Raw genomic sequence first — 25,275 nt, 5'->3', positions numbered from 1 at the left:
TAAAGTTCCTCATGAGAGGCACCTGAGAAAATTGAAGAGTCTTGGGATAGGTGGCAGAGTTCAGATGTAGATTAGGAATTGGTTATCGGATAGAAAACAGACGGTAGGGTTAAATGGTAATTTTTCTCAGTGGAGGAGAGTAAACAGTGGAGTATCATAGGGGTCTGTCCTGGGACCAGTGCTATTTAATTTATTTATAAATGATCTGGAAACTGGAATGAATGAGGTGATTAAATTTGCAGATGACACTAAACTATTCAAAGTTGTTAAAACGCATGCGGATTGTGAAAAATTGCAGGCAGACCTTAGGAAATTGGAAGACTGGGCGTCCAAGTGGCAGATGAAATTTAATGTGGACAAATGCAAAGTGATGCACATTGGGAAGAATAAACGAAATCACAGTTACCGGATGCTAGGGTCTACCTTGTGGGTTAGCACCCAAGAAAAGGATCTGGGTGTCATCATAGACAATGCAATGAAACCTTCCATCCAATGTGCAGCAGCGGCCAAAACAGCAAACAAGATGTTAGAAATTATTTAAAAAGGGATGGTTGACAAGACTAAGAATGTTATAATGCCCTTGTATCTCTCCATGATACGACCTCATCTGGAGTATTGCATTCAATTCTGGTCTCCTTATCTCAAGAATGATATAGTGGCACTAGAAAAGGTTCAAAGAAGAGCAAACCAAGATGATAAAGGGGATGGAACTCTCATATGAGGAAAGATTAAAAAGTTAGGGCTCTTCAGCTTGGTAAAGAGATGGCTGAGGGGAGATATCATTGAAGTCTACAAAATCCTGAGTGGAGTTGAACAGGTACAAGTGGATCGATTTTTCACTCCGTCAAATTTTACAAAGACTAGGGGACACTCGATGAAGTTACAGGGAAATATGAAACCAATAGGAGGAAATTTTTTTTCACTCAGAGAATGGTTAAGCTCTGGAACGCATTGCCAGAGGTTGTGGTTAGAGCAGATAGCGTAGCTAGTTTTAAGAAAGGTTTGGACAATTTCCTGGAGGAAAAGTCCATAGTCTGTTATTGAGACAGACATGGGGGAAGCCACTGCTTGCCCTGGATTGGTAGCATGGATTATTGCTACTCCTTGGGTTTTGACCAGATACTAGTGACCTGGATTGGCACTGTGAGAACAGACTACTAGGCTTGATGGACCATTGGTCTGACTTAGTAAGGCTATTTTTATGTCCAGGTAAAGGTTCAGGGACTGTCAGGGTGGGGTGTTGGGGAGGTGTTCTCAGACAGGAGGGAATGGGCATCCCTCCTGCCAATTTTGGATGTGGGAGGGTGTTGGGGGGTGTCAGGAAGGAGGGAGTGGGTATTCCTCTTACTGACTGGGGGAGAGGGGTCGTCTGTCCGGTGCAGCTGGTTTAGCCGATTGCTGCAGGGCAAGTTCCCCCAATCAGCTGAGCCAGCAAGACTCCCTGAACCTGCGGCTTTGGTGAGTCCTGCTGACTCAGCTGATCGGGGATAAATTCCCCTGCTGTGATCAGCTTATTGCAGCTGTGGTCTGGTTCTGGGATCTTGTGGCAAAGTTAGGTGACCAAAATGTAGGCAAGGGTTTTCTGAGCCTATATTTCAGCCACCTATCTTTGTGTGAATCGGGCTCAATTCTGTAACCAGCACTGTCACATGATTGACGGCTGCTTTTAAGGCGGCCGCTGACATGGACACCAGTTAGAGAATCCAGGGGAAATTGTCTTGAAAAAATATTTCATATTAAATGAAGAATATTCTTTTGTTTTCTTTTGCATGCAGTTAAGACATATGCTGGCCAATATTCAAAACTATTTAACCAGCCTGGCCAGCTAAATAGCATTTGAGTGCTTAACTGCAGATATTCAACAGGAGATAACTGGCTATCTTCTGCAGAATATTCATAGTTAGTGGCTAGCCGCTATCCAGCTATATTGCACAATGTAGCAGGTTAGGCATGGATATTCAGTGCCAAACCGGCTACATTTAATGGTTAAAATAGGCCACAGAAATAATAGGCCCATCTTTAACCTCTAAGCAATTAACTGGTTAGTGTTGAATATCAGCTTAGCCAGCTAAGTTGCCATGGTCAAAAGTGAATGGATATTCAATGCTGGTTGACAGAAACAGACTGGCATTGAATATCTAGGTTGAATGCCTGCGGCAGGCAGTCAAAGCTCTGCCTGCTGATTATCGGGCCATTAGAATAAAGTAAAATACCCAAAGCAACACTTTTTAAAGGTTTTGCATCAAATAACTGGAAACATCAAAGAAGCTACAATACACTTACATCTCCTGGTCATACATTTGGTAATAAAGCCAAGTTACCTACAGTGGCATAAGGCGTCGTATAACACTTCCGTAGGTGCAATGCATACACCATTTTTTAAGGCGCCAGTAGTGCTTATACTTTTCTTTTTAATGGCATTTTCAACTTAAGTTAGGCACTGGTAGGCACCTACTGATGCCTACCTTAAGGTGAAGTTTATAGAATATGGTCCTCAATGTCTTCTTGAGATCATTAAGATAAAAGCCTGTGATACTGTTCAACTCCTTGCAACAAGGCCTCACACTGAACTGGGTCTGTGGTGATGCCAGTGGCAGTCAGTTATCAGTTTAACACCTTGCTTGGCTGCATCATTTACCACCTTCACTATGACAACATTGACTTTGCCACTGGCATCACCACAGACCCAGCGCAGTGTGAGGCCTTGTTGCATGGAGTTGAACAGCATCACAGGCTTTATTCTGACTGTCTCAAGAATACATTGAATGATTGAGAATTAGGAACGCCATTTGTAGATGACTGCACCAAAGTGTACGTGTTTAGCTAGTAGCGAAGTATGTTACCGTATATACTCGAATATAAGTCGATCCGAATATAATTTGAGGCCCCAATTATTCCCTTCCAAAAGGAGGAAAAATGGTTGATTTGAATATAAGATGGGGGCTTAATATTCAAGTGCCATGTCCTGCCAGGATCTGCATCCAGTGTCCTCTCCCTCACGCCCTCCCCTGCCAAGCTCAGTACTCAGTCCTCCTCCCTGCCAGGTTCTGCACCCAGCTCCCTTCCCTCTCTGCCCTAGCATACTATGCAGCCAGCCCCCCTCCCTACCAGGCTCTGCACCCAGCCCCCTTCCCTCCCTGCCCAAGCACACTATGCAGCCAGCCCCCCTCCCTATCAGGCTATGCAACCAGCCTCCCTCACTACTTGCCAGACTCCGCGCTGCACCCTGTTCCCCCCTCCCTACCAGGTTCTGCACTGCACCCTGTCCCCCCTCCCTGCTAGGCTCTGCACCCTGTTCCACCTCCTCTTCCACCTCCCATCTCCCAGCCCGGCGGTTACAAATCTTTTTTTACCCCCTCACCTCCACGTACCTTTTCTGTTACCATTCCCCCCCCCCCCTCACGTACCTTTTCAGTTATCCCTGGTGATCCAGTGGTGTATAGGCAGGACCGTGCTCCTGCCCTGCGCACCTCCTTCTGGGCTCAGGACTCGCCAATTGGGGCTCACAGCACACAGGCATGCAGGAGCGAGCTTCTCGAGCTCTTGCGCTTCCCTGCACTGCTAGCAGAATAGCTACCGCCAAGTCCTGCAAGTCTTGCGAGAACTGGTGGCAGCCATTCTGCTAGCAGCACAGGGCTGCACGGGAGCTCAGGAACCTCACTCCTGTGTGCCTGTTTGCTGCGAGCCCTGATTGACAAGTCCCGAGCCCGGAAGGAGGCGCAGGGAAGGTGCGCGGACCTGCCCATACACTGCTGGACCATCAGGGATAACTGAAAAGGTGTGGGGGGGTGGGGGGTGTTAACTGAAAAGGTATGCAGGGGGGATATTAAAAATATATATTTGTATGGGCTGGGAGACAGGAGGGATCTCTCCTGTCCCGGCCTATCAGAGGCCTGAATCAAGTTGGGGAGGGGGTCAGGTGATGACCCAAATATAGGACAAGGCTTTTTTGACCCAAAAATCTCATCCTATATTCGAGTATATACAGTAAATTTCTGTTATTTTCCACAATAAAGTGCAGATATTGAAGGTTTATTTAATAAAATACTGCTAGATGTTTTGTATAAAATGTCTTTTTGTCAATGTATCATTGCAGAGTGTGAAAACATAAAAATTATAGCTATAATACTAAAAAATTTGCTCCATTAAGCAAAAATAACAGCAAATTTTAAGAAAAACAGTGTTTTATGTAATCAGTGGCTTTGAGGGACCCCAGGATGGGCTTTAAAAAATTATTTGCTGATCAAGCACAAAATCATGGGAAAAACTTCAATTCGCACAGTTTTTCTGAACAACCCTACGATTAATGAAACATATATTTGTAATCATGCTATATATTATACCTTATTAAGACCATGTATCCCGGAATGCCTCCAAAAGAATAAATCAAACAGCACAGTAAAGACAATATCAAATGGTAATGTAACATTGTGTCACAGTTTTCTTCTCTTTGACACTGGCCAGGAACTGCAGAGGCATTTCTATATAAAGTTGCTGAAGTTTCGAGAAGGCAGCTACAGTTTTTAAACACCTGTCAAAAGATAAGTCGTTTATTTAATGCTCTACAGCAGTACAATTTTGTATTCATCAAAGCGACTGCAACATACCTGAACTAATTGTAGCTTTTGCTTTAAAAAAAAAAAAAAAAAAAGCAAGCAACAACAAAGTACAGCATAGATAGACAAGATGGCATGTATCAAATCCAACCCATTATTTATATACTCTGCTTTTATTTTAACTTGCAAAAATTAGATCCTTTTATGGCTTTGTCTCTTAATTCAAAACCTTTGTGCCTACCCTCTCAAATGGTTCAATCTCATTCTATTATAATGGTATTCAAACTATCAATACCGCGTAAGCGGTTTTAGCACTGGCTGGTACGCAGAATAGTTTGCGCTGCTCCTATGATCATAGAGTTCCTATGAGCGTTGAAGCAGCATAGAGCATTCATCATGCCGGCACTAAAAACCTCTTGCGCGGTATTGTAATAAAAAAAGAAAAGGGGGGGGGGGATGATAGTTTGAATACCATTATAATAGAATGAGGTTGAACCATTTGAGAGGGTAGGCCCAAAGATTTTGAATTAAGAGTCACAGTCATAAAAGGATCCAATTTTTTTCAAGTTTTGTAAAAGGGGGGTATATGTATATGTGTTTATATCTTGTGGGGAGAGGTAATCAATGGATAGTTCAGAGTAAATCTGGGGTACACAATGCACCAGCTGCTGGTAAAGCAGTTAATCATACAGGACTCCTTTTACCAAACCGCGGTAGAGCTTTTTACCATAGGCAGTGAGGTAAATACTCCGATGCTCATTCAATTCCTATGAGCGTTGGAGAATTTACCTTGCTGGCCCATGGTAAAATTTTCTACCATAGTTTAGTAAAAACCAGCGACAATTTTATTGATGTAAAGGTCTTTCATCAATGAGGGTAGTTGGGCTAGTTCAGAAAATATTTCTCTGACAATTGCCGGGAGTATTGCTGTATTTAGAAGAATCCTTGCAACTACCCTTTCTTCTGTATTCTTTGAGGCACTTGTTTCTAAACAGAAATTTTATAAAAGGGTGCCAAGCTTAACAGGAATGGAAGGCACATATTTCGTTTTACTGTTTTATAAAGACACAACGGAACCTATTTGTCCTTATAAAATACTAGAACAAATTCTAAAGAGATACTGCCTACTGTCTCAAAAGCAGACTTAAATGTTAGCACTAAATACTTGCATATTTTATGAGGAAGACCGAGCTTCACTCAGACAAGTTGTGTTATGATGATGAACATATTCTTGTTTTAGTTTTATATTGTTGCTATTATACTGTAGTGTTTAAGTTTCCATTGTTTTGTGGGTACGAACTAAAGGTTTGTTTTTAGTTGAGTATGAGAGGTGATTCTTTTTTGTTAAGTCCTACAGTTTGTGAAGAGTAGTAGGTAGAAGCAATAAATGTTCTACAGAATAATATACAAGCGTGTAATGGGTTTAGCTAGGAAGCAGAGATTTTAAATGTTTTAAGAATGGTGTGTATCAGACACATCCTCAGTGAAATGCCCAGGTTGTGTGTTGAAATTATGATTTATCAGCCTAACTTTCTTCCTGTGTGCTTGTGACGTGCCCAACCTCATTATCTATTTAATTTTCCCCAGGTTGTGGAGTTCCCTCCTTTGTGTTTGTGAACTGTGTGTTTTTTTCTCGTGCCCAAGCTGATGGTTTTATCTGCCAAACTTCCCTCCTGCCTATTTCCTCAGATTGAGTGCTGAAAACTTTCTCAGTGTGTTCTAAGCCTCATTCTGGTGCTCCAATAGACTTTCTCAGTGCATTCCAAATCTCACTCTGGTGCTCCAACAGTTTTTCTCAGTGCGTTCCTGCTCCAAATGTGTTTTTTTTTTTTCCCCAAACCCCAAAAAACCACCCCCAGCAATAAATTTTCCCAAACTTAACATCTAGTTAAATCACTTTCTGGTACCCTAAAAGGTAACCTCTCCCCATTTCATCAAAATTCTTAGAGCCGTTTTCAAGATAAAATTTCCAACAAACATGCAAACATGCAATTATTGCTCTTTATAGTATAGGATACATGTAAAGCTTCATATCCCATGCTGTCTATCCAAACTCAAGGGCAAGCTTAAATGTTAGTGCAACCCCTGCACAGGAAGCAGGCCAGAAGAACACTTGTACCGTAGAATTACTGCTTTATGTTCTCTTTGATAGTGCATCAGCATCAATGTTTACTTTTCCTGGACAGAATTTCAAACTGAAGTCATATGTAGCTAGTGCAGCAAGCCATCTGTGATCACAGTAGCATTAAGCTTAGTCGTAGTCAGCACATATGTAAATGGATTGTTTTCCGTGCATACTGTGAATTTGGCACAATATAGATAGTCATGGAGTTTGTCTACTATAGCCCACTTCAATGCTAGGAATTCAAGCTGGTGAGCTGGATACTACTTTTCAGGTATATATAATTTTTGGCTGGCCTCATACCATCTGGATACTCCTGATACAATACTGCATCTAACACTTGGCTAGCATCTATGCACAATATAGGACAGTTGACTGCCAGCAAAAGCCAACACTAGTTTCCCTTCTACTTTCAAGGAGACTTCTAGTCTGGAATTGGAGCTGTTTGCATTTTGGGTCTCCAGGTGCTGCTTCATTGGCTCCCTCGCGAGTTTCCCTGATGCTTGATGGACTTGGTCCCATGTGAGAGTCAATGTCGCACTCTCCAGCCAGTGGGATTACTGTTTTACCAGTGACTTCCTTCTGTCTACCTGTAGCAAGAAGTAGGCCTAGCCTTTTCCATACTGTTGGGATCATGTGTATTGGTTGATGTTTGAGTCTCCTTGCACTTTTTGTCATTTCCAGAGTTCTTTCTCTCTGGCTTTTCTCCTCGTTTATGCAATTGCGCCTCCTTCAGGGCTGCAACTTCCTGGCACAGCTTAGCCATTAGGGTCTGCAAAACTTTCTCTTGGTCCATAGTCACCACAGTATCCACTATTAGTGCTGCCTGATTCAGGAAAAAAAATGTCGATTCGATTTTCCTGCCCTATTGGGTGTTTTTTACAAAGATCCTGGTGGATTTATTTTATAGCCTCTTCACCTCCTTCACCATTTCCTACCCACACTGTGCTGTGATGTAAACAAAATAAGCAAAAAAGACTTCCTTTCTCTCTGTTAAATCCTAGCTCACGTTCGCTGTCTAACACCAGTTCTGACAGGATACACATTTCAAATCTGACAAATTGTAATCACAAAACAGAAAATAAAATTATTTTTTCTATCTTTTGTTGTCTGGTCATTATTTAAATCATGTTGGTTCCAAGCTCTGGCTGTCTTCTGATCAGGGTCTCCTTCTTTCTCCGTGCTAACCATCCATCTTCTATCTCTGTCCTCCCCGTCCATTTCCCTTCCCTCCCCCGGAGGTCTGGCATCTTTCCTTTTTTTTTTCCCTCATCCCCACAGCTGCAGTGATGGACCCCACCATCCCCAGATCCACCATCTCTCTTTTTCTCAACTACTCTTCATCCAGCATCTCTCCCTCCTTCCCCACCACCCCAGGGTCCACCAGCACTCCCTTTCTCTTCCCAACTACCCTCCTATCCAGTATCTTTATCCCCACCCCTCCCCCTCCACACCATCCCTTGTGTCCAACTTCTCTCCCTTTCTGTTCCTTCCTTCCTTCCCTAAATCTCATTGTCCACTATCTCTCTCCCTCTCTGTTGTTTTTAGACCCATTATTTATTCCCTTCCCCCGTTATATGCACATCTCTTCAAACCCCCCTTCCCTCCCTCCGTGTACTTCTACACCAGGGCCCCCCTCCCCAGAAGGCTTGCCCCCTCCACCCATGAAGGCTTGAATGTTCCCCCAGCTTCCCCTGAGGGTCTGCCCCCCCAAAGGCCTGCATATTCCCCCAGGGTTCCCTGAAGGCCTGCATGTTCCCCCAGCTTCCCCAAGTTCTTGATGAGCTTGGCTACTAGGGCCAACTTCGCTCAGAGAAGCTAGGCAGCATTTTTAGGCCCAAGGGACTTAAGGCACCTGGGATCCTTTATGAAAGCTTGCCTTTAACCATAGGCAGCATTTTCAGAACTCCACATTCTGAAGGCCTGAATCAACCACATTCTGAAGGCCTGGCCTGCCCCCCCCCCTCCCTCCGAAGGCCTGCATGTTCCCCCAGCTTCCCCGCTATTACCTTAACATAATACGGCAGCCTGCAGGATCACCAGTGCTGTAGCGATCCATGCAGCTGCCGTCATCATCAATGGCACGTTTCCTCTGCTGCGATCCTGCCCCTGATGTCAGAGGAGGGGCAGGACTGCGGCAGAGGGAATGTGCCGCTGATGACTAAAGTATCTGCCGCATTGCTTCCCTTCCCAACCTCTTCACTTCGTCAGGCCACCTTCCTCCCTTCCCCTCACCTTCGCGGGCACTCTTCAGAATTTTATCTTCTTTCTGAGGTGTCCGATTGTGGTAAACCATCCTCACAAGTCCCGCGTGACTGCCCCAAAGTTTCTCCTCTGATGCACTTCCTGTTTCTGCCTGGGCATACTGTGAATTTGGCACAATATAGATAGTCATGGAATTTGTCTACTACAGCCCATCAGACGAGAAGTTTGGGGCAGTTGCGCAGGATTTGTGAGAACGTTGCCATATTTGGACATCCATAAAAAGAAAAGTCTGAAGAACGCCTGCGAAGGTGAGGGGAAGGGAAGAAGGTGGCCCGAAGTGAAGAGGTTGAGTGGCGCTGAAGGGAAGTGGAGGGAAAGGTGGAGCAGATGCTGGTTGGAAGTGGAGTGTGAACAAGGGGAACAGATGTTGAAAGTGGAGAGAGAGGGAGCAGATGCTAGAAGGAAATGAGGAGGAGAGAAAGGGGAGCAGACACTGGATGGGAGGGGAGAGAGAGAGGGGAACAGACACTGGATGAGAGAGGATAGAGAGGGGAATAGAATCTGGAAGGGAAAGGAGAGAGCGAGCACATACTGGGTGGAAAGAGGGGATAAAGAAATAGAGCACATGCTGGATTGGGGTAAGAGGATAGATTTAGTGAGATACTGGAAGGGATGAAGGAAAGAGGTGGCAAGTTGTAGGTAGACACAATGATATGGAAATTGAGGACTGGAAAGCAAGTAGACAAGAGGTAGAAAACAAATTGAGAAGGAAGATCAGAAAAGGAAGGGAAAGGGAGAGGAGAAAGAGACACCGGAGCATTGGGGGAGGAGGAGAAGATAGATACCAGATCTGAAGGGAGGAAAGGAGGAGAGAGATGCTAAAAACCACCTGGGGAAGGGAGGGAGAGATGGAAGGGAAGAAGACACAGATGCCAGACCATGGGGGGAGTGGAGGGAAGGAGATGGGTGCCAGACCAATGGAGGGGGAGGGAGAGATGGAAGGGAGAAACAGACAGTTTCTAGTAGAGGCATAGAAATAGAGCAGATGTCATAAGGAACAGGCAGAGAGAAGACAGACATGGAAGGAAGAGAATGATGAGACGATAAGGAAAGCAGAAACCAGACAACAAAGGTAGAAAAAAATTTCTGTTTCTTTTCTTTTTTTTTGCTTTAGGATAAAGTAGTATTGCTTTAGGACAAAGTAGTATTGTAGCTGTGTTCAGTATAAAACTATTTGAGGTTTGTGTGGATGGGATCAGATGGTTTGTGGGGACGGGGTGGGGACAGGGACTGAGCTCATGGGGACAGGACAGGGATGGGGTCTGAGTTCGCAGGGACGGGACAGGTATGGGGTCTGAGTTCTCTAGTTTTAATAATACTATAGAATGACAATTATTGTGAGGGATTGGTTCATCTATGCTGATACCATAGTGAGGTATATGAAGTGAGTCTTAAAGATACTATCACTATTGTGTTTCATTTTATTAATAATAATAATAATTTATTTCTTATATACCGCTATACCGTGAAGTTCGAAGAGGTTTACAATAAAGATACATTTGATAGTACATGGGATAGAAACGGTTTACAATAAAGATACGTTTAGTCAGTACATGGGATGCAAGTGGTTTACATTAAAGATTCATTTTGTCAGTAATGGGATACAAGCGGGTTACAGTAAAGATATATTTTGTCAGTACATGGGATGCAAGTGGGTTACAATACAAGTGGTTTACTATCAAGGTGCATTTTGTCAGTGTAAGGGATACAGGTGGGTTACCATAAAGATACATTTAGTCAGTACATGGGTTAAAATAAAGATACGTTTTGTCAGTACATGGGGTGCTGGTGGGTTACAATAAAGATACATTATGTCAGTACATGAGATTCAAGGTGGAAAGTATGATTAGTTTTGGGCCTTGGAATTAGGGGGCGAGGTGGAAGGGTCATGGTGAGGAAGAGTTGGGTATGGGAATTTAGAATTTGTTAAACAGTCGAGTTTTCAGGGATTTTCTAAAGTCTGCGTATGTAGTGGCCTCAAGTATGGGCTTTCCAAGCCATGTGTTCAGCCTAGCTGCCTGGAATGATAACATTCTATCTAGAAACTTTTTGTATTGGTAAGATTTCAAGGAGGGGTAATTAAATAGGATTGTTCTGCGAGTGCTCTTGGACTCTTGGGGGAGAACTGGGAGATTAGGTAAGCTGGAAGAATCCCAAAGACAGCTTTGTAGCAAAAACAAGCAAACTTGAAGAGGACTCTGGATTCTGCGGGTAACCAGTGGAGTTTCTGATAATAAGGGGAAATGTGTTCCCATTTTTTTAAACTGTGGATTAGTCGGATCGTGGTGTTCTGAATTAATCTCAGCTTGTTGAGGTTCTTTTTATAAGTTCCTAGGTATATGATGTTACAGCAATCTAGGGTGCTTAAGATGGATGATTGTACTAGTAAATGGAAGGACTTTTCATCACAGAATTTTTTAATAGTGCGAAGTTTCCAGAGGACCGAAATACATTTTTTAAACAGTAGGTTTGTGTGGTTTTCCAGGGTTAGGTGTTTGTCAAGTGAGTAAATATTAGATTGTTTGACGTAGTTTATAGTATGGATTTTTCCGGACCCTGAAGCAGCTCATTGAAACAAGATCATATTTTGGTTGCTTTTAAAAAAATGTACACTTTTTGAATGCATACCCTTGATATATGAGCACGGACACATTTTTAGATACTCATTATGAGAATATGTACTATGAAGATCAGTAAGCACTCAAATTTGAAGCCCATATATATAAAACTTAGAAAAATATAAAAGATATTGTCATAAAAATATAAAAGATACTAGTCTTTAGGCCCGTTACATTAACGGGTGCTAGAATAGATGTGTGTCTTTGTGTTTCTTTTTTTCATTTTCTCTCCTTGGCTGCTTTCTGTCTGTCTTTCTTTCTGTCTCTCTCTTTCCTCGACTGTCCAGCCCTTCTCCCTTCATTTTACCTTCCCCCTGCCCAGCAGCACCTGTTCTCTGCTTCCCCTGTCCAGCAGTAGGGCTCCCTTCCTGTTACCTCCCCCCCCAGCCTGTTACATTAATGGGTGCTAGAGAAATGTCTGTCTGTCTGTTGTTTTTTTATTTGTCTCTCTCTCCTTGGACGCTGTTTGTAATTCTTTCTGTCTTTCTCCCTGGCCCCCTGTCTGTCTATCTTTATTTCTAACTCTATCCTCTTCCCTCACATGTGCCCATTTTTCTTTCTCCTCCCCACTTTCTTCCAAGTCTGCTCCCCTTATCCCTCAGACTTCCATTCAGCAGCTGTCCCTCCTCTCTCCCACACTTCCATTCATTGTCTGTCTCCCTCTCTCTACCCCTTCTATCTACTCTATCTACTATTCACCCTCTGTCTTGCCTCTTCCATTCACTGCCCTCTCTTCTCTTTCCATCCAGTGTCTGCCCTCTCTCTCTCTCTCTGTTTCATATGGCATCTCCTCTTTTCTTTGCCCCTTCCTTTTCCCTTGGTCTGGCAAACCTTCCTCCTTCCATGCCCTGCCATCTCTTCTTCCCTCCCCCTCTGTTACCTTAGAAGAGTAATAAATCTTGTTTCATTGTGCTCTGGCTTGCCTCAGACTTGCAATTACCTCAAGGTGACATCACACGCTGCCGGTTACTTCAACAGCGATAGTGCAAGGTGCTTGCTTGGATTAGTAAGAAGCCAGGCCTTAATCGCAGCCGGCAGTGCTGGTGGGGGTGGAGGGTTTTCAAAGGTTCAGCGGTGGCGGTGCTGGGGTGGGTTGAAAAGCCGTCGGTCGTGAAGTATGCCGCCTGCATACTTCATGGCCGTCGGCTTTTCACGACTTTAAAACTTAGTGGCGTAGTCTTTAAACTTCCCTACCTGCCTTCCCACATTCTGGCAATCTCCCGCCGTCTCCTCTCAAGATCGCCGCCTGCGTCGGAAGCCTTCTCCGATGCAGGTGCATCACCCTTACTGCGCTATCTGCCTGCCCCGGAAGTGTTATTTTTAGTTGTTTCCTTCTGCCTCCAGCTGGCCGGACCCTTCCCTTCATGCTGGGGTGGAGTTTGTTTCGGCAGCAGATCTTTGGCTCTGCAGTGGAGGCACGCTGGCCTGCTCCGGTGTCGGCCGGCCAGTGCAATTGCTGATGGAATCTTCTGCTCTTCCCTGGTGACATAGCGCGCATGCGCACTCGTGCCGCCGTGACAGATCAGGGAACACGCGGCGCGAGTGCGCATGCGCGCTTAGCATTTTATTATATATGATTGTCATATAAAATTTTTATTGTTCTACATGTAGATTTAATTTAAATGGACAAGAAAAACAGGAAAATTCCCCACAAAAAAATCCAGAACAAAGAAAACAGTGGAAGAGAAAAAACCAGGAGCAGTGTGCATACAGAAAGTAAGTTAATTCTCACAATAAACAGATCTGACAGGGGCTGTGTTTCAGCCAAAAAGGTCTACCTCAGGGGTTCAATAATATCTGTAGTGAAAATTTGATCATGGTGAAAATATACAGAATATACAAGAATAAACATACAAAAAAGTGCCAAAACTGAATAATGCTTTATGCACACTGTTATTCAGGCTTTCCTCATTTCCAAACTTGACAATTTTAATTCTGTCTATGCTGGTCTCCCTTTATCTCAGATCAAATGTCTTCAAATGCTTCAAAATTGTACCACACATATATGATCATGTCTCCCCACTTCTCTTCTCACTGGCTACCTGTGCATTACACAATTAAATTCCAGATTTTAATACTTACACATAGAGCTTTTCACTCATGCATTCCTTTATATTGTGACAGGGAAGCTCCTGTCATGGTTAAAAAGACTGCTAGCCCAATCAAAAGTGCAGCCCTCAAACCTGCAAGTCCTGAAATAAAGCCTGTACACCCTGCTAAAAGCCCTAATTTAGCACAGCCAGAGAGAAGGGAGAAAAGGCAGGTGAGGTCACAGCCAGGAATTCAAGCAGGGAGGGCACAGAAACCACAGTCTATCCCCTATTACTCCTTTCCCAAAGCTAGGGAGACACACAAAACCAATACAGAAGGGGGTGGAGTTAGCTATTGAGCTCTGCAGTCACGTAAGCCTCAAATAGGAAGACTGCAGGGCGATCAGGGGAAGACAGCTGGCCCTGATTGGGCAAGCCAGGCAGCACACAGGGAGGGCAGTTTCCAAACGTCTCTTATCCCCCAGAAAAGAGGTTTTCCACAAGGCCAGCCAGCAAGGACAGAAAGCCTTGGTGTGAAGGGCTGGAAGATGGTTATGATGATGAAGAAAACTACTTAGGGAAGTTCCCAACCACTCAGAGTGAGGGAGGGGTGGTAAAGCCTGAAGTGGAGGACTTAATGGAAGTCTCCAGTCCCTGCGATACTGAGCGGGGAGTATACAGGGAAGCTGACCCAGAAGAATGTGTGCTGGAGGAAGACATGGACCTATGAATGAGCAGTGTGAAGCTGTTTTCTTCCTCCAAGCTGCCCACAAGAAGCCTGAGCTAGAGTAAGGCTGCAGGTACTGCCTAGGCAGCAGTGCCAAATTAAAACAAGGTTTCTATAAACCTCAATTCACCCAGGTCCCAAAAGACTAAAGCAGAAAGACACTAGGGGAGCATATTGGGAGGGTCTGAAGACCTGGGTAAAGGGAGGCTTGCTCCACACAGCCTGCAAAGCTGGGCTGTGAGAGTCCTTAGAAGGGACGAGGTGATAGAGAGAGAAGGCATAGCAGAGAAAACGTTTTTTTTCTCTCTCTGCCTGAGAAGTATTTGAGAAATAGACTGGCACCTGTAGTACTTCGCCAGTGCTGGCAAGAACTGGAATGAATGTAAGCCAGCAGCCCTAAGGAGGGTGACTTAGGGAACCTGGGAGAGACAAAAAGGTTGATGTGGTTTTGAATTTATATTTTTTTTTCTCCTCACTGACAAGGACTGTCCAGGGCATGAGCTAAAGCCCCGAGAGAGGGTTTGGACTTAAGCAGAAGAAATGGCATAAGGGATACCGGGGGGAAATAATTGTTCCTTTTGGAATTTTGGTTTTTTTTTCTTGTGCTTCAATAAACCCAGTTACGTGTTGGTTCTGAAATCCGGTGTCCGGGTTTTCCTTCCACCCACCATATAAAAGGCGCACAAATAAATCTTGCCTGCTGTCCTGAGCCGGGTTTGCCCACTCATCTGAGGCCTGGCCCAGCCACTGTATCTTTAGTCATTAACCATCCTCTACACTCCATCCCGCTTCCTGTATTCTCTAGCTTGTGTTCCCTCGATTCATACAGGATGGTTCTTCCTGATCCAAGCCAGGCACACTTGGAGTCCACATGAAACACATCTTTTTAAATTTTTTGGCATCTTCCCTCTGGAACTCCCTCCTGGATCATATCCGATCAGAACAATCATTTCCTCACTTTAAAGTGTTGCTGAAGACACATTTGTTCTCTCTAGCTTTTCAGTTAGGCTAGTAGATGCTTACGGGTGGTATTGCTTGGAGGTAACAGGCACATAGCATAAAGTCTGGTTATTAGTTGCTTTAGTTCATGAAGTATGGTATGTGTGTGTCTGGATGTGTGTTGTACCCTTCCTTTAAATTTTGGGAGTTCTTTTCCTGTTTTCATGATGTGTCATAATCCAAGAAAAAGGACTAAGTCTTAAAAAGTGAGTTATTCAGCTGGCTAAGTAATCAAGAAGATGCTGAATCAAATGTAACAAACCACATCTTTCTATCATTTCATTTGCCAGAGATGTACCATTTCCTGGCAGGAGGGATGCCCACTCCCTTACGCTGCTGGTGATTCCCCCCACCCCCCTGGCAGGAGGAATTCCCATTCCCTCCTGCTGCTGCTGCTGGGTCCAACAGCCCCCCAACACTCCTGGCAGGAGGGATGCCACTGCTGCTGCTACTGGGCCCCAACAGACCCCCGGACACTCCCAGCAGGAGGGATGCTCACTCCTTCCCGCTATCAGGGTCCCCTGCCCCTAACACCCACAGACACTCTCGGACACTATATCTTTCCAATGACAGCGAGTCGGAGCCTACTCCCTCCAACTGGCAGGCCCGACTCTTCAAAATGGCAGGCCTTCCCCTTCCCGGAGCATCATGACACATTCAGCAGACACATCTTGATCATTCATTTATTGTCAGCTCCATTTGCTTGCTTGTATGCATGAGTTAAACACCATATTAACAAGAGAGAACTACAACAATGTAAAATAATGAATTAAGGCTCCGACTCCTGAGGCAGGCCTTACGGCTGCAACACATACATGTCGAGTCTTGACTACAATAAATATATTGAGCACCACAGGTCGCCTTCTCTGTCTTTTTGTGTTCCTCTTACATGCTGCCAACGGCTAACCCAGAAAACTTCCCTTTGACCTAAAATGTATCAGACGGAAGCCCTCCATCTGACACGTTTTACATCAGAGGGAAGCCTTCTGGATCAGCCGCTGGCAGCATATAGGAGGAACCGTTGCTGGCAGCCTATTGAAGCCTTGGAGAGGATCCTGGAGAGCTCAAGAATACTCAGAGGACACAGGCAGGTAGGCAAGTCTGGAGGGGATTCCCGACAGCCCAGTTCCCATGCAGCTCTTAAGCCTGAATCGGTGAGTCCTGGTTTTTTTGTAAAATAAATCATTTTGAATCAATTCAGCCAAACTGAATCGGAGAATCAATTTGAATCTTGAATCAGGCAGCCCTAGTCTGCAGCTTCAACCTAGCCATGTTCTCTTCCAGGTTTCTCATAGTATTCTATAAAGGCAACTGACATTTTCAAAAAGACACATGATAACTCATTCTGCCCTTCCATCACCTACACAAACATATGTAACCATATTTCACATGCATATTTTTACACTAGCTGGGTAATTTCCCTTTGAAAATTAAACTATTAAATATGCATTTTAAAAGTACAGACCCGTATGCTTTGCACCTGTTCACACTACTTAAATCCTACCTCCAACAATTTAATCACTGGTTAAATGAAATGGCACCTATGTGTCTATAAAATAGGCACTTACTTGCCCTCCAAACCTAGGAAATCTGTTATGAAATTACTCTATTATCTTTTTCTATATATTTCAGAGAAGAAAAATATGAAATAATGTAACGATAGGATGCCTTACTGTATTTTGTCCAGCCTTGATTGATGATTCACATCCAGCAAGGCAAGCTGTAATGTATGTGATTCCATTATCTCCACAAACTGGGTCCCAAGTATTGGTTGGGCATGTACAGTTAAGATTGCAATCAGATTTAAAGGCATCCAAATAAGAAACTTGTTCATGGCTGAAAGACATTTAAGATTGTGATGGAAAAATACATTGCAAACTCCCAAGACAACCATTGGATCTGTAATTGCTAGGACTGGGGTGCACAGATTAGGATCTGGAATAGAATTTTCAAGGGGAGCTTCTGTGTATGTCAGTCTGCTGGATATTGTAGCACTTGAATCATTTAAGAAAATAAGAACATAAGAATAGCCTTACTAGGTCAGACCAATGGTCCATCAAGCCCAGTAGCCCATTTGTCTCCCAAATGTCATGAAAACTGCCCCAGTCAACTTTAAAGTCAAGTTGTTAACTTGGGTAAACTTTTTATTATCCTCAGGAAAGTTCCCAATAAAGCAAGGTCATATTATGATTACACCTATAAAAAAAAATGCAAAAGAACCATTTAATGCCCCATCTAACTACAGACTCATTGCTAGTATCCCACTAGTAACTAAAATAGCAAAAGGGGTGGTAAATGCTGAACTCACCACATATTTGGAGAAATATAACATTTTACATGACAATCAATCGGGCTTTCATTCAGGCCACAGTACCGAAACCATTATTGCCACGTTGTTCGATTACCTGCACTTACTCTTTAGGCAAGGATCAAGCACTCTAATCTTACAACTTGATCCGAGTAGTGCATTTGACCTGGTCGATCATACTATTCTCCTGGACTGTCTGGCAACCATTGGTATCTCAGGCCATGTTCTCAACTGGTTCCGTGGGTTCCTGGGAAATAGATCATACTAGGTGTTTAGGAATGACACTTTCTTATATAGTTGGGGCAACTTGTGTGGGGTTCCGCAGGGCTCCCCTTTGTCCCCTACCCTGTTTAATATCTATCTTGTCTCCTTGGGAAATCTCTTGTAGAGTTTAAAGCTCAAATTTTTCATCTATGCAGACGACATTACTATAATCATCCCGCTAACTTGTTTCACACCAGAGTTTCTAAATTCTCTATCAATTATTCTTAATCAGGTGGAACTTTGGATGTCAGCATTTAAATTAAAGTTAAACTCAGAAAAAAACAAATTCTTCCTGGCAACACCCAACGATAAAATCAATGACTCCACGATACATGTGAATGGATCGAACTATTGTCTCGCACAATCCTTAAAAATACTAGGAGTCACTTTAGACAAACATGTTACTCTGGAGAAACATTCTGACTTTGTGTTTAAGAAAAGTATCTCGGTCCTCTGGAAACTCCGCACCATAAAAAAATACTTTGACAACACCTCTTTTCGATTGTTAGTACAATCCTCCATTCTCAGCTTCCTGGACTACTGTAACATCATATATCTGGGCTCCTTCAAGAAAACCATCAGAAAGCTGAGGCTGGTTCAGAATACTGCCGTCCGACTCATCTTCGGCTTGAACAAATAAGAACACTTTACCCCTTTCTACCATAAATTACACTGGTTACCATTTGAATCCAGTCTTGTTCAAATTCTCATGCTTCTGCTACAAAACAGTATTTGGTATGTTACCAAGTTATCTTAACCCCCACTTCAATTTAAATGACAACAATAAGACCTTCCCTCATTAAAATTATGCCATTTCAAAAGGTTCCTTGAAAAAGCCGTTTCTTTTCAGGCGGCTAAACTAAATTCTTGGCTCGCCCAAACTGTGCTTGATGCCTCTTCCTATCTGGAGTTCAGAAAGCAGCTCAAAGCGCAAATATTCCACAGACTGAATTCTTAATGCATCTTATTACTACTATCATTTTACTACTTTTTCCTGTTAACTTCAATGATTACAATGTTTGTACTTCGATTTTAACTGTTGTGAACCGCCTAGAACTCTCTGGGTATGGCAGTATGCAAAATAAAATTATTTTTATTATTCTCACAGCTGATCCAGGGCAAACAGTGGTTTCCCCCATGTCTTTCTCAATAACTGACTATGGATTATCCTCCAGGAAATTGTCCAAACCTTTCTTAAAACCAGCTATGCTATCTGCTCTTACCACAACCTCTGGCAACGCATTCTAGAGTTTAACTATTCTCTGAGTGAAAAAAAATTTCCTCCTATTGGTTTTAAAAGTATTTCCCTATAACTTCATCAAGTGTTCCCTGAAAGTCTTTCCCAATAATTATAGTTCTTTGCAAGACAAACTGAAATCAGAATATTCGAGAACCACCACAAATTAACATTTAATGAGAATGCTCACTTTAGGGATAGGCAAGTAGCTGGCTGACTCTGTAGCTACCTATTAACTTCATAGATACCCATCCTGCATTTCTCTGAAAATTCTCCACATTTGATCTGAGCTGAATCAATGTTTTCTAATTTATAGCACAGCATTTTTCAAATTTTTCCCCCATAAGACTCAGTGGAAGATAAAGAAAAATAAAACATTATTTCTCCTCCCCTTCTACCCCCCTCCCCCCACCCTGGCATATATTAGCCTCCATTTTTTATTCTCACACAAATCTCTGACCTCCACTTTTCACTTTAATCATCATCCCACCAATCTCCACTCTTCAATCACCGCTTCCCCCATAATTCTTATCACACATATCCATACTCACCCCTGCCCAGCTCCCATTACTTGCTGTCTTCTACACTCCAGCAATTCCACGCAGATCAGTCACTTTGGCCCACATGGCATCTGTATTTTCACCCTTCTTAACCCTCATTGTGAGAACAGTGGAAGAGTATGGATGCCACATCACTCAAAATTTCTGAGTGTGGTATAGATGGGCTGGGATTAGGATGGTAAACTATGGAGGGACTTGCAGTAGTGGGACTTGCAGTGCTATCCCTAGCATTGTTTTCCTCACAATGCTAGGGATAGCACCACCTGACGTGCTCTTCCTTTAAAGACAGCCTGACCAATTGTGTTTACACAACCCACCATGCCTTAATTTACTTTATATAGGCATGATAATTTGTGGTGAGTTGAGCATCCCTAGTCATTTTGAAAAGTTGGTTCCAAAGACATAAAATCTGTTTTACTCTTTTGGGATCTTGCCAGGTTCTTCTGATCTGAATTGGCCACTGTTCGAAACATAACAGGCTTGAAGGTCCTTTTGTCTGTCCCAATATGGCAATGCTTATGTTTTATGTTTGCAGATCTTTAATAAAATTTGCTTTAAGATAAAACTTGCTGGTGAGATCTTGCATGATGGAACTTTAGAAGATAAGAAGGTCTAGAATGGAGTTTTCTTTTTTTTAAGTTTCAAGTGTTTTTATTAATTTTATATTATGAATAAACAGAGTATACAAATATTAAATAAAACAAGAAACAATACAAACTGTACAAATTATGCGTATTATAAATATAAACTGTGTATATCAGATGTAAATGGCAAGATCAGCACATGCATTATCAGCAGCTGGCATATAAGCATACAAGAGAACTTCCAACAAGCATCACATATTAAATTATGTTAAGAGAAGATGATCAGTATAAAATTTATACAATATGATCTAAAATACTATTTGTCAATGGTCTAAAGCAGTGTTTTTCAACCTTTTTTTGGGCAAAGGCACACTTGTTTCATGAAAAAAATCACGAGGCACACCACCATTAGAAAATGTTAAAAAATTTAACTCTGTGCCTATATTGACTATATATAAAGTAATTCTCTTGAATAGGAATCAAATAAACACAAAGAAAGTATTTTATAATTACTTTATTATGAAATATTAAGTAAACAGAATAGTGAAAAATTATAAAATACTTTATTCAGTGCGAAACCTGGGCCTGTTTGGCTGAACACAAAGCTGATATTCTGGCTGGAATCGAAGAAAGACACACACGTAGCTCTTCGTCAACAGCTCTCAGTCTCTCTCTGTATTTGGTTTTTATAGCAATCATGCTTGAAAAGCTAATCTCACACAGATATGTAGTGGAAAATGAGAGCAATGTCAAAATAGCTTTGTTTGCCAGAAGGGGGAACTCCTTGGCGGTATCCAACCAAAAACTGTCCAAAGGTAGATCAGCAAATCTTAGCTTGAAACCACGATTTTGTCTCAGTTCAGTTAGTTCCTCCTGCTCCTGTAAAGTCATGTCCTTTCCACCAACTGATGCTGAGCTATAAGGGTCTCTAACCCAGTCAAGGCATTCAGTGGAGACTGAAGAGAAATAAAATGACAACTTCTCCTCAAGAGTTTTTAAATGTTTAACTATTATCTCACACAGTGCAGCAGTGTGAACACCTTGCCATTGCTTGGTGAGTGTGAACATTTCAAGATTGCCACTTTCCACGTGTTGATGCCAGAGTTGCACCTTTGAACGGAATCCATTTATTTTATCTGTACTTGTAAGCAGGTTTTCACTTCGGCCTTGCATTCGTGTGTTCAGTTCATTCAGATGATAAAATATATCTGCCAGGTATGCCAGCCTTGCACACCACTCATCACTTGCAAGCTGCTTTGCGTAATCTGACCTCTCATTTGTCAGAAACACTTTAAGTTCCTCCCGCAGCTCATACACACGAACCAAGACCTTGCCACGCGACAACCACCGGACCTCCGTATGAAACAGCAAGGTTTTATGCTTCGCTCCCATCTCCTCACACAAAGCTGCAAATATGCGACTTTTCACGGGTCGTGACTTTACAAAGTTTACCATGCACACAACATCATCTAACACATGAACTAGGACTGCTGGTAAAGTCTTGGCTACGAGGGCCTCACGGTGTAAAAAACAATGCGTAACAATCACATCTGGATTTCTTTCCTTCACTCTGCTTACAAAGCCTTTGGTGCGCCCGACCATGGCTGCAGCTCCATCGGTGCAGACACTTGTGCAGTTTTCCCACTTAAGTCCTCCTTTTTCAAGGTATTCTGATGTGACCCGAAAAATTTATTCTCCTGTTGTTTTTTCTGGCAATGCCTTGCAAAAAAAGAAGTTTTCTCTAATTGCATCACCATCAACAAAATGCACATTGGCCAAGAGTTGAGCATGTCCACTGATATCAGTAGACTCGTCAAGTTGCAATGCAAATTTCTCACTGATACGGATCTTTTCCAAAACCACACTTTCGATGTCTGCAGACATGTCATTAATACGTCTGGAAATTGTGTTGTCTGAGAGAGGGACTTTGGCTATTTCCTTAGCTGCTTCAGGTCCGAGCATCTCCTCTACAATAGCTTTGCAGGCAGGAAATATTAATGTCTCTGCCACAGTGTGCGACTTTTTTGACTTGGCTATAAGTTCAGCAACTTGATAGCTAGCTTTAAGAACTCTTTCATTTACCTTTGTGGTTTTTCTCATGAAAGTTGTCTGTTTCTCCGTGTTGTCACGCAGGCGAACAAAATAGTCCGCATTCTTGTTTTGAAGCGAAGGGTGTTTCGTTTGGAGATGGCGTTTAAGTTTGCTTGGGACCATAGCACTGTTAGCTAGCTTTTCACCACACACCACGGACAGTGGAGTTGGTTTGTTTGCATCTCCAGTGAAAGTAAATCCAACTGAAATATAGCTTTCGCTATATTGCCTTGCGCCAGAGAATTTGCTTGCGCTAACCATCTTTGCTTTCTTTTGACCCCCACTCATACTTGGGCTCTCATCTGGCTCCAAATTTTGTTCAGAGTCTAGTTCTTTCCTTTTCAAAAACTTGTCCATCACTGCAGTATCTCACTGTCACTCAGGACTTACTGCGCTTGTCTCCTCCAGATAGCCGCTGTCCGTCACACTCAGCACTCTTCTGATCGATCCCCGATGAGCCGGCGGATGACAGCTCCAGATGACAGCTCTGTAAAACTAAACAAGCCAGACCAGCACAGATCAATCCTACACCATCAATCCTAACAGAAAACCATGTCTTTCAAACACACAGAACACAGAAAACACCTTCGCCTAGTATGGAATATGTCATCACAAACTAACCCCTCACCCTTTTACAAAACTGTAGTGTGGATTTTAGCCACAGTGGTAACAGCCCTGACACTCATAGAATTCTGAGTATCAGAGCTGCTACCACCACGGCTGGCACTAAAAAACGCTCCACAGTTTTGTAAAAGGGGGGATAAAATAGAAATACACAGTTTCAACGCTGTAGCTCAGAGGTGCCCAAACTTTTTGAGCTTGTGAGCTACTTTAAAATGACCAAGTCAAAATGATCTACCAATAATAAAATTAAAAAACACAAAGCAACTATACGCTGAGAAAATGTTAATTATCATTCCTATTCTGGGTTTTTTTCAAAGAGGTCAAGGCAGATGACTCTATGCATTGTCACCTCAGTAACAACCATACAAAAATAGACAAATATACCCTCCATCCTTTTTATTAAACCACAATAGCAGTTTTTAGTGCAGGGAGCTTTGCTGAATGCCCAGCGCTGCTCTTGACGCTCATAGGCTCCCTGCGCTAAAAACCACTATTGCGGTTTAGTAAAAGGTGACCATATTGTAAAATATAGACAGCAGATATAAATTCAGAACTGTGCATAGTAAGTGAAGGGAAGTTTTCATCTCTGGGAATTTACCCAGTTAACTATTAAGTTATTTGGGCAAATTCCTTTGAAAACTGTGGTAATACTGCCTCCACTTTGCTAAATTTAAAATAAAATCATTTTTCCTACCTTGTCTGGTGATTTCTGGTTGCACTTTCTTCTTCTGACTGTGCATCCAATCTTTCTTCCCTTCTATCAGCCTGTATGCTTTCTCTCCTCCACACCTCATTCCCTCCCCCAACTTTTTCTTCCTCTCTCTCTGACCTTTCTTTCTTTTTTTCTGTTTCTCTTCTTTCCTTCTGTTCCCTGCCTGCCCCCTTTCTTTCTTTCTCCCTGCCATTCCCCAAGCCACTGCCACTGCCGTTGCCATCGGGGAACAGGACCCACCAATGGATAACAGGCCCCAAAGCCAACGCCGACACATGCTCTCCCTGACGTCAATTCTGCAATCGGAGAGGAAGTTCCGCCCAGCCAGGCAGCGATTGGCTGGCCCGAACTTCTTCTCCGACTGCAGAATTGACGTCGGGGAGAAGAAGACTTATCGGCTCGATAGATTAGATCGCCAAGACAAAGTGAGTCCTGGGTGATCGACTCACTTTGCCTTGGCGAGCTACTGGCGCCCCTGCCTTAGAACACTGCCTAGGACCCTGGGGGAGCCCGGGCCCCCTGTCAGCTCCAGGCCCCTGAATGCAGGACTGGTAGTACTGCCCTGATGGCGGCCCTGCGGCACACCAGGCAACATCTCGCGGCACACTAGTGTGCCGCGGAACAGCGGTTGAAAAACACTGGTCTAAAGCACAATAAGATTGAACCGGGCTCCAGATTTTAAGGAAATGGAATGATGTTTTTCTGCGATTACACTTTCAAATTTGGTAGTAATACATAGAGTGTTCTACCATACTATGAATTCTACCTTGGATAAATTCTTCCAGCAGTGTAAAATGTTTTTGATAGCTAAAAACAGTAGAATATTAAGTATGCGAGTGTTGGGTTCCGATAGGGATTGTGTGAGTCCCTGTTGTCCTAGAACAATGATTTTGAGATTTAACAGTTCTTGGATTTTAGTATGGCGAATATGGTGCCCCAAACTTTCTCCCAGTATATCGTGAGTTGAGAGCATTGAAAAATCATGTGAGGCAGAGTGCTCACTGATTTCTCACAGGACCAACATAGATTAGAGGCTTTTTGTGAAAATTTAGCAATCTTCTGCGGAGTCCAGTGAGTCTGATGTTAAAAAAAAAAGTATATCGACTCAAGGGTTGAGGCCGGTTGAATCGATTTAAATGTTCTGGTCCACAATTCTTGCCATGTTTCTTCATCAACAGATATATCTAAGTCAGGTTACCAAGCACTCATCAACACTGATATAGACACTGGTAACGCTTGGCGCAGTAAACCATACCATTTAGAGGCAGCGCCTTTGAGAGGAGTAATAGTAAAACTTTGTAGAAAGAGATCAGGTATAATCTTTAACTTTAGCTTATCTGGAATTGTTGCATTAATATATTGTTTTAGTTGCAACCAACTATCTTATTGGTCAGCCGGTAAATTATACTTTTACATAATTCCTCAAAAGTCATTATGGTTAAGAAGATCTTGTAAAGTGCCATATAGGCCAGTTCAAAGTGATGTTTTGAATTTTGAAGGTATCATTGTTCCAAAGTGAGATCAGCAAGATATCCATCCATTTAATTTCCATAATATTATCAAAATGTTATATAACCT

General features: G+C 42.9%; 1 protein-coding gene across 3 annotated transcripts in view; it reads right to left on the bottom strand.

Moving 5' to 3' along the window:
- The window catches only part of SLCO1A2 (solute carrier organic anion transporter family member 1A2), a 192,801-nt gene that overhangs the window by 46,269 nt on the left and 121,257 nt on the right, over positions 1-25,275 (bottom strand). For all 3 annotated transcript variants that reach the window (XM_033959647.1, XM_033959649.1, XM_033959648.1), the window contains 2 exons: positions 16,991-17,153; positions 4,344-4,531 (listed from right to left, as the gene is read on the bottom strand). In XM_033959647.1, coding sequence (XP_033815538.1) covers positions 4,344-4,531; positions 16,991-17,153 — 351 coding nt within the window. The remainder of the gene's footprint in view (positions 1-4,343; positions 4,532-16,990; positions 17,154-25,275) is intronic.

The sequence above is a fragment of the Geotrypetes seraphini genome, chromosome 9 (assembly GCF_902459505.1).
Source record: "Geotrypetes seraphini chromosome 9, aGeoSer1.1, whole genome shotgun sequence".
Taxonomy (NCBI): Eukaryota; Metazoa; Chordata; class Amphibia; order Gymnophiona; family Dermophiidae; genus Geotrypetes; species Geotrypetes seraphini.
The sequence above is the reverse complement of the archived record's forward strand: the minus strand, read 5'-3'. Positions and strand labels throughout refer to the sequence as shown.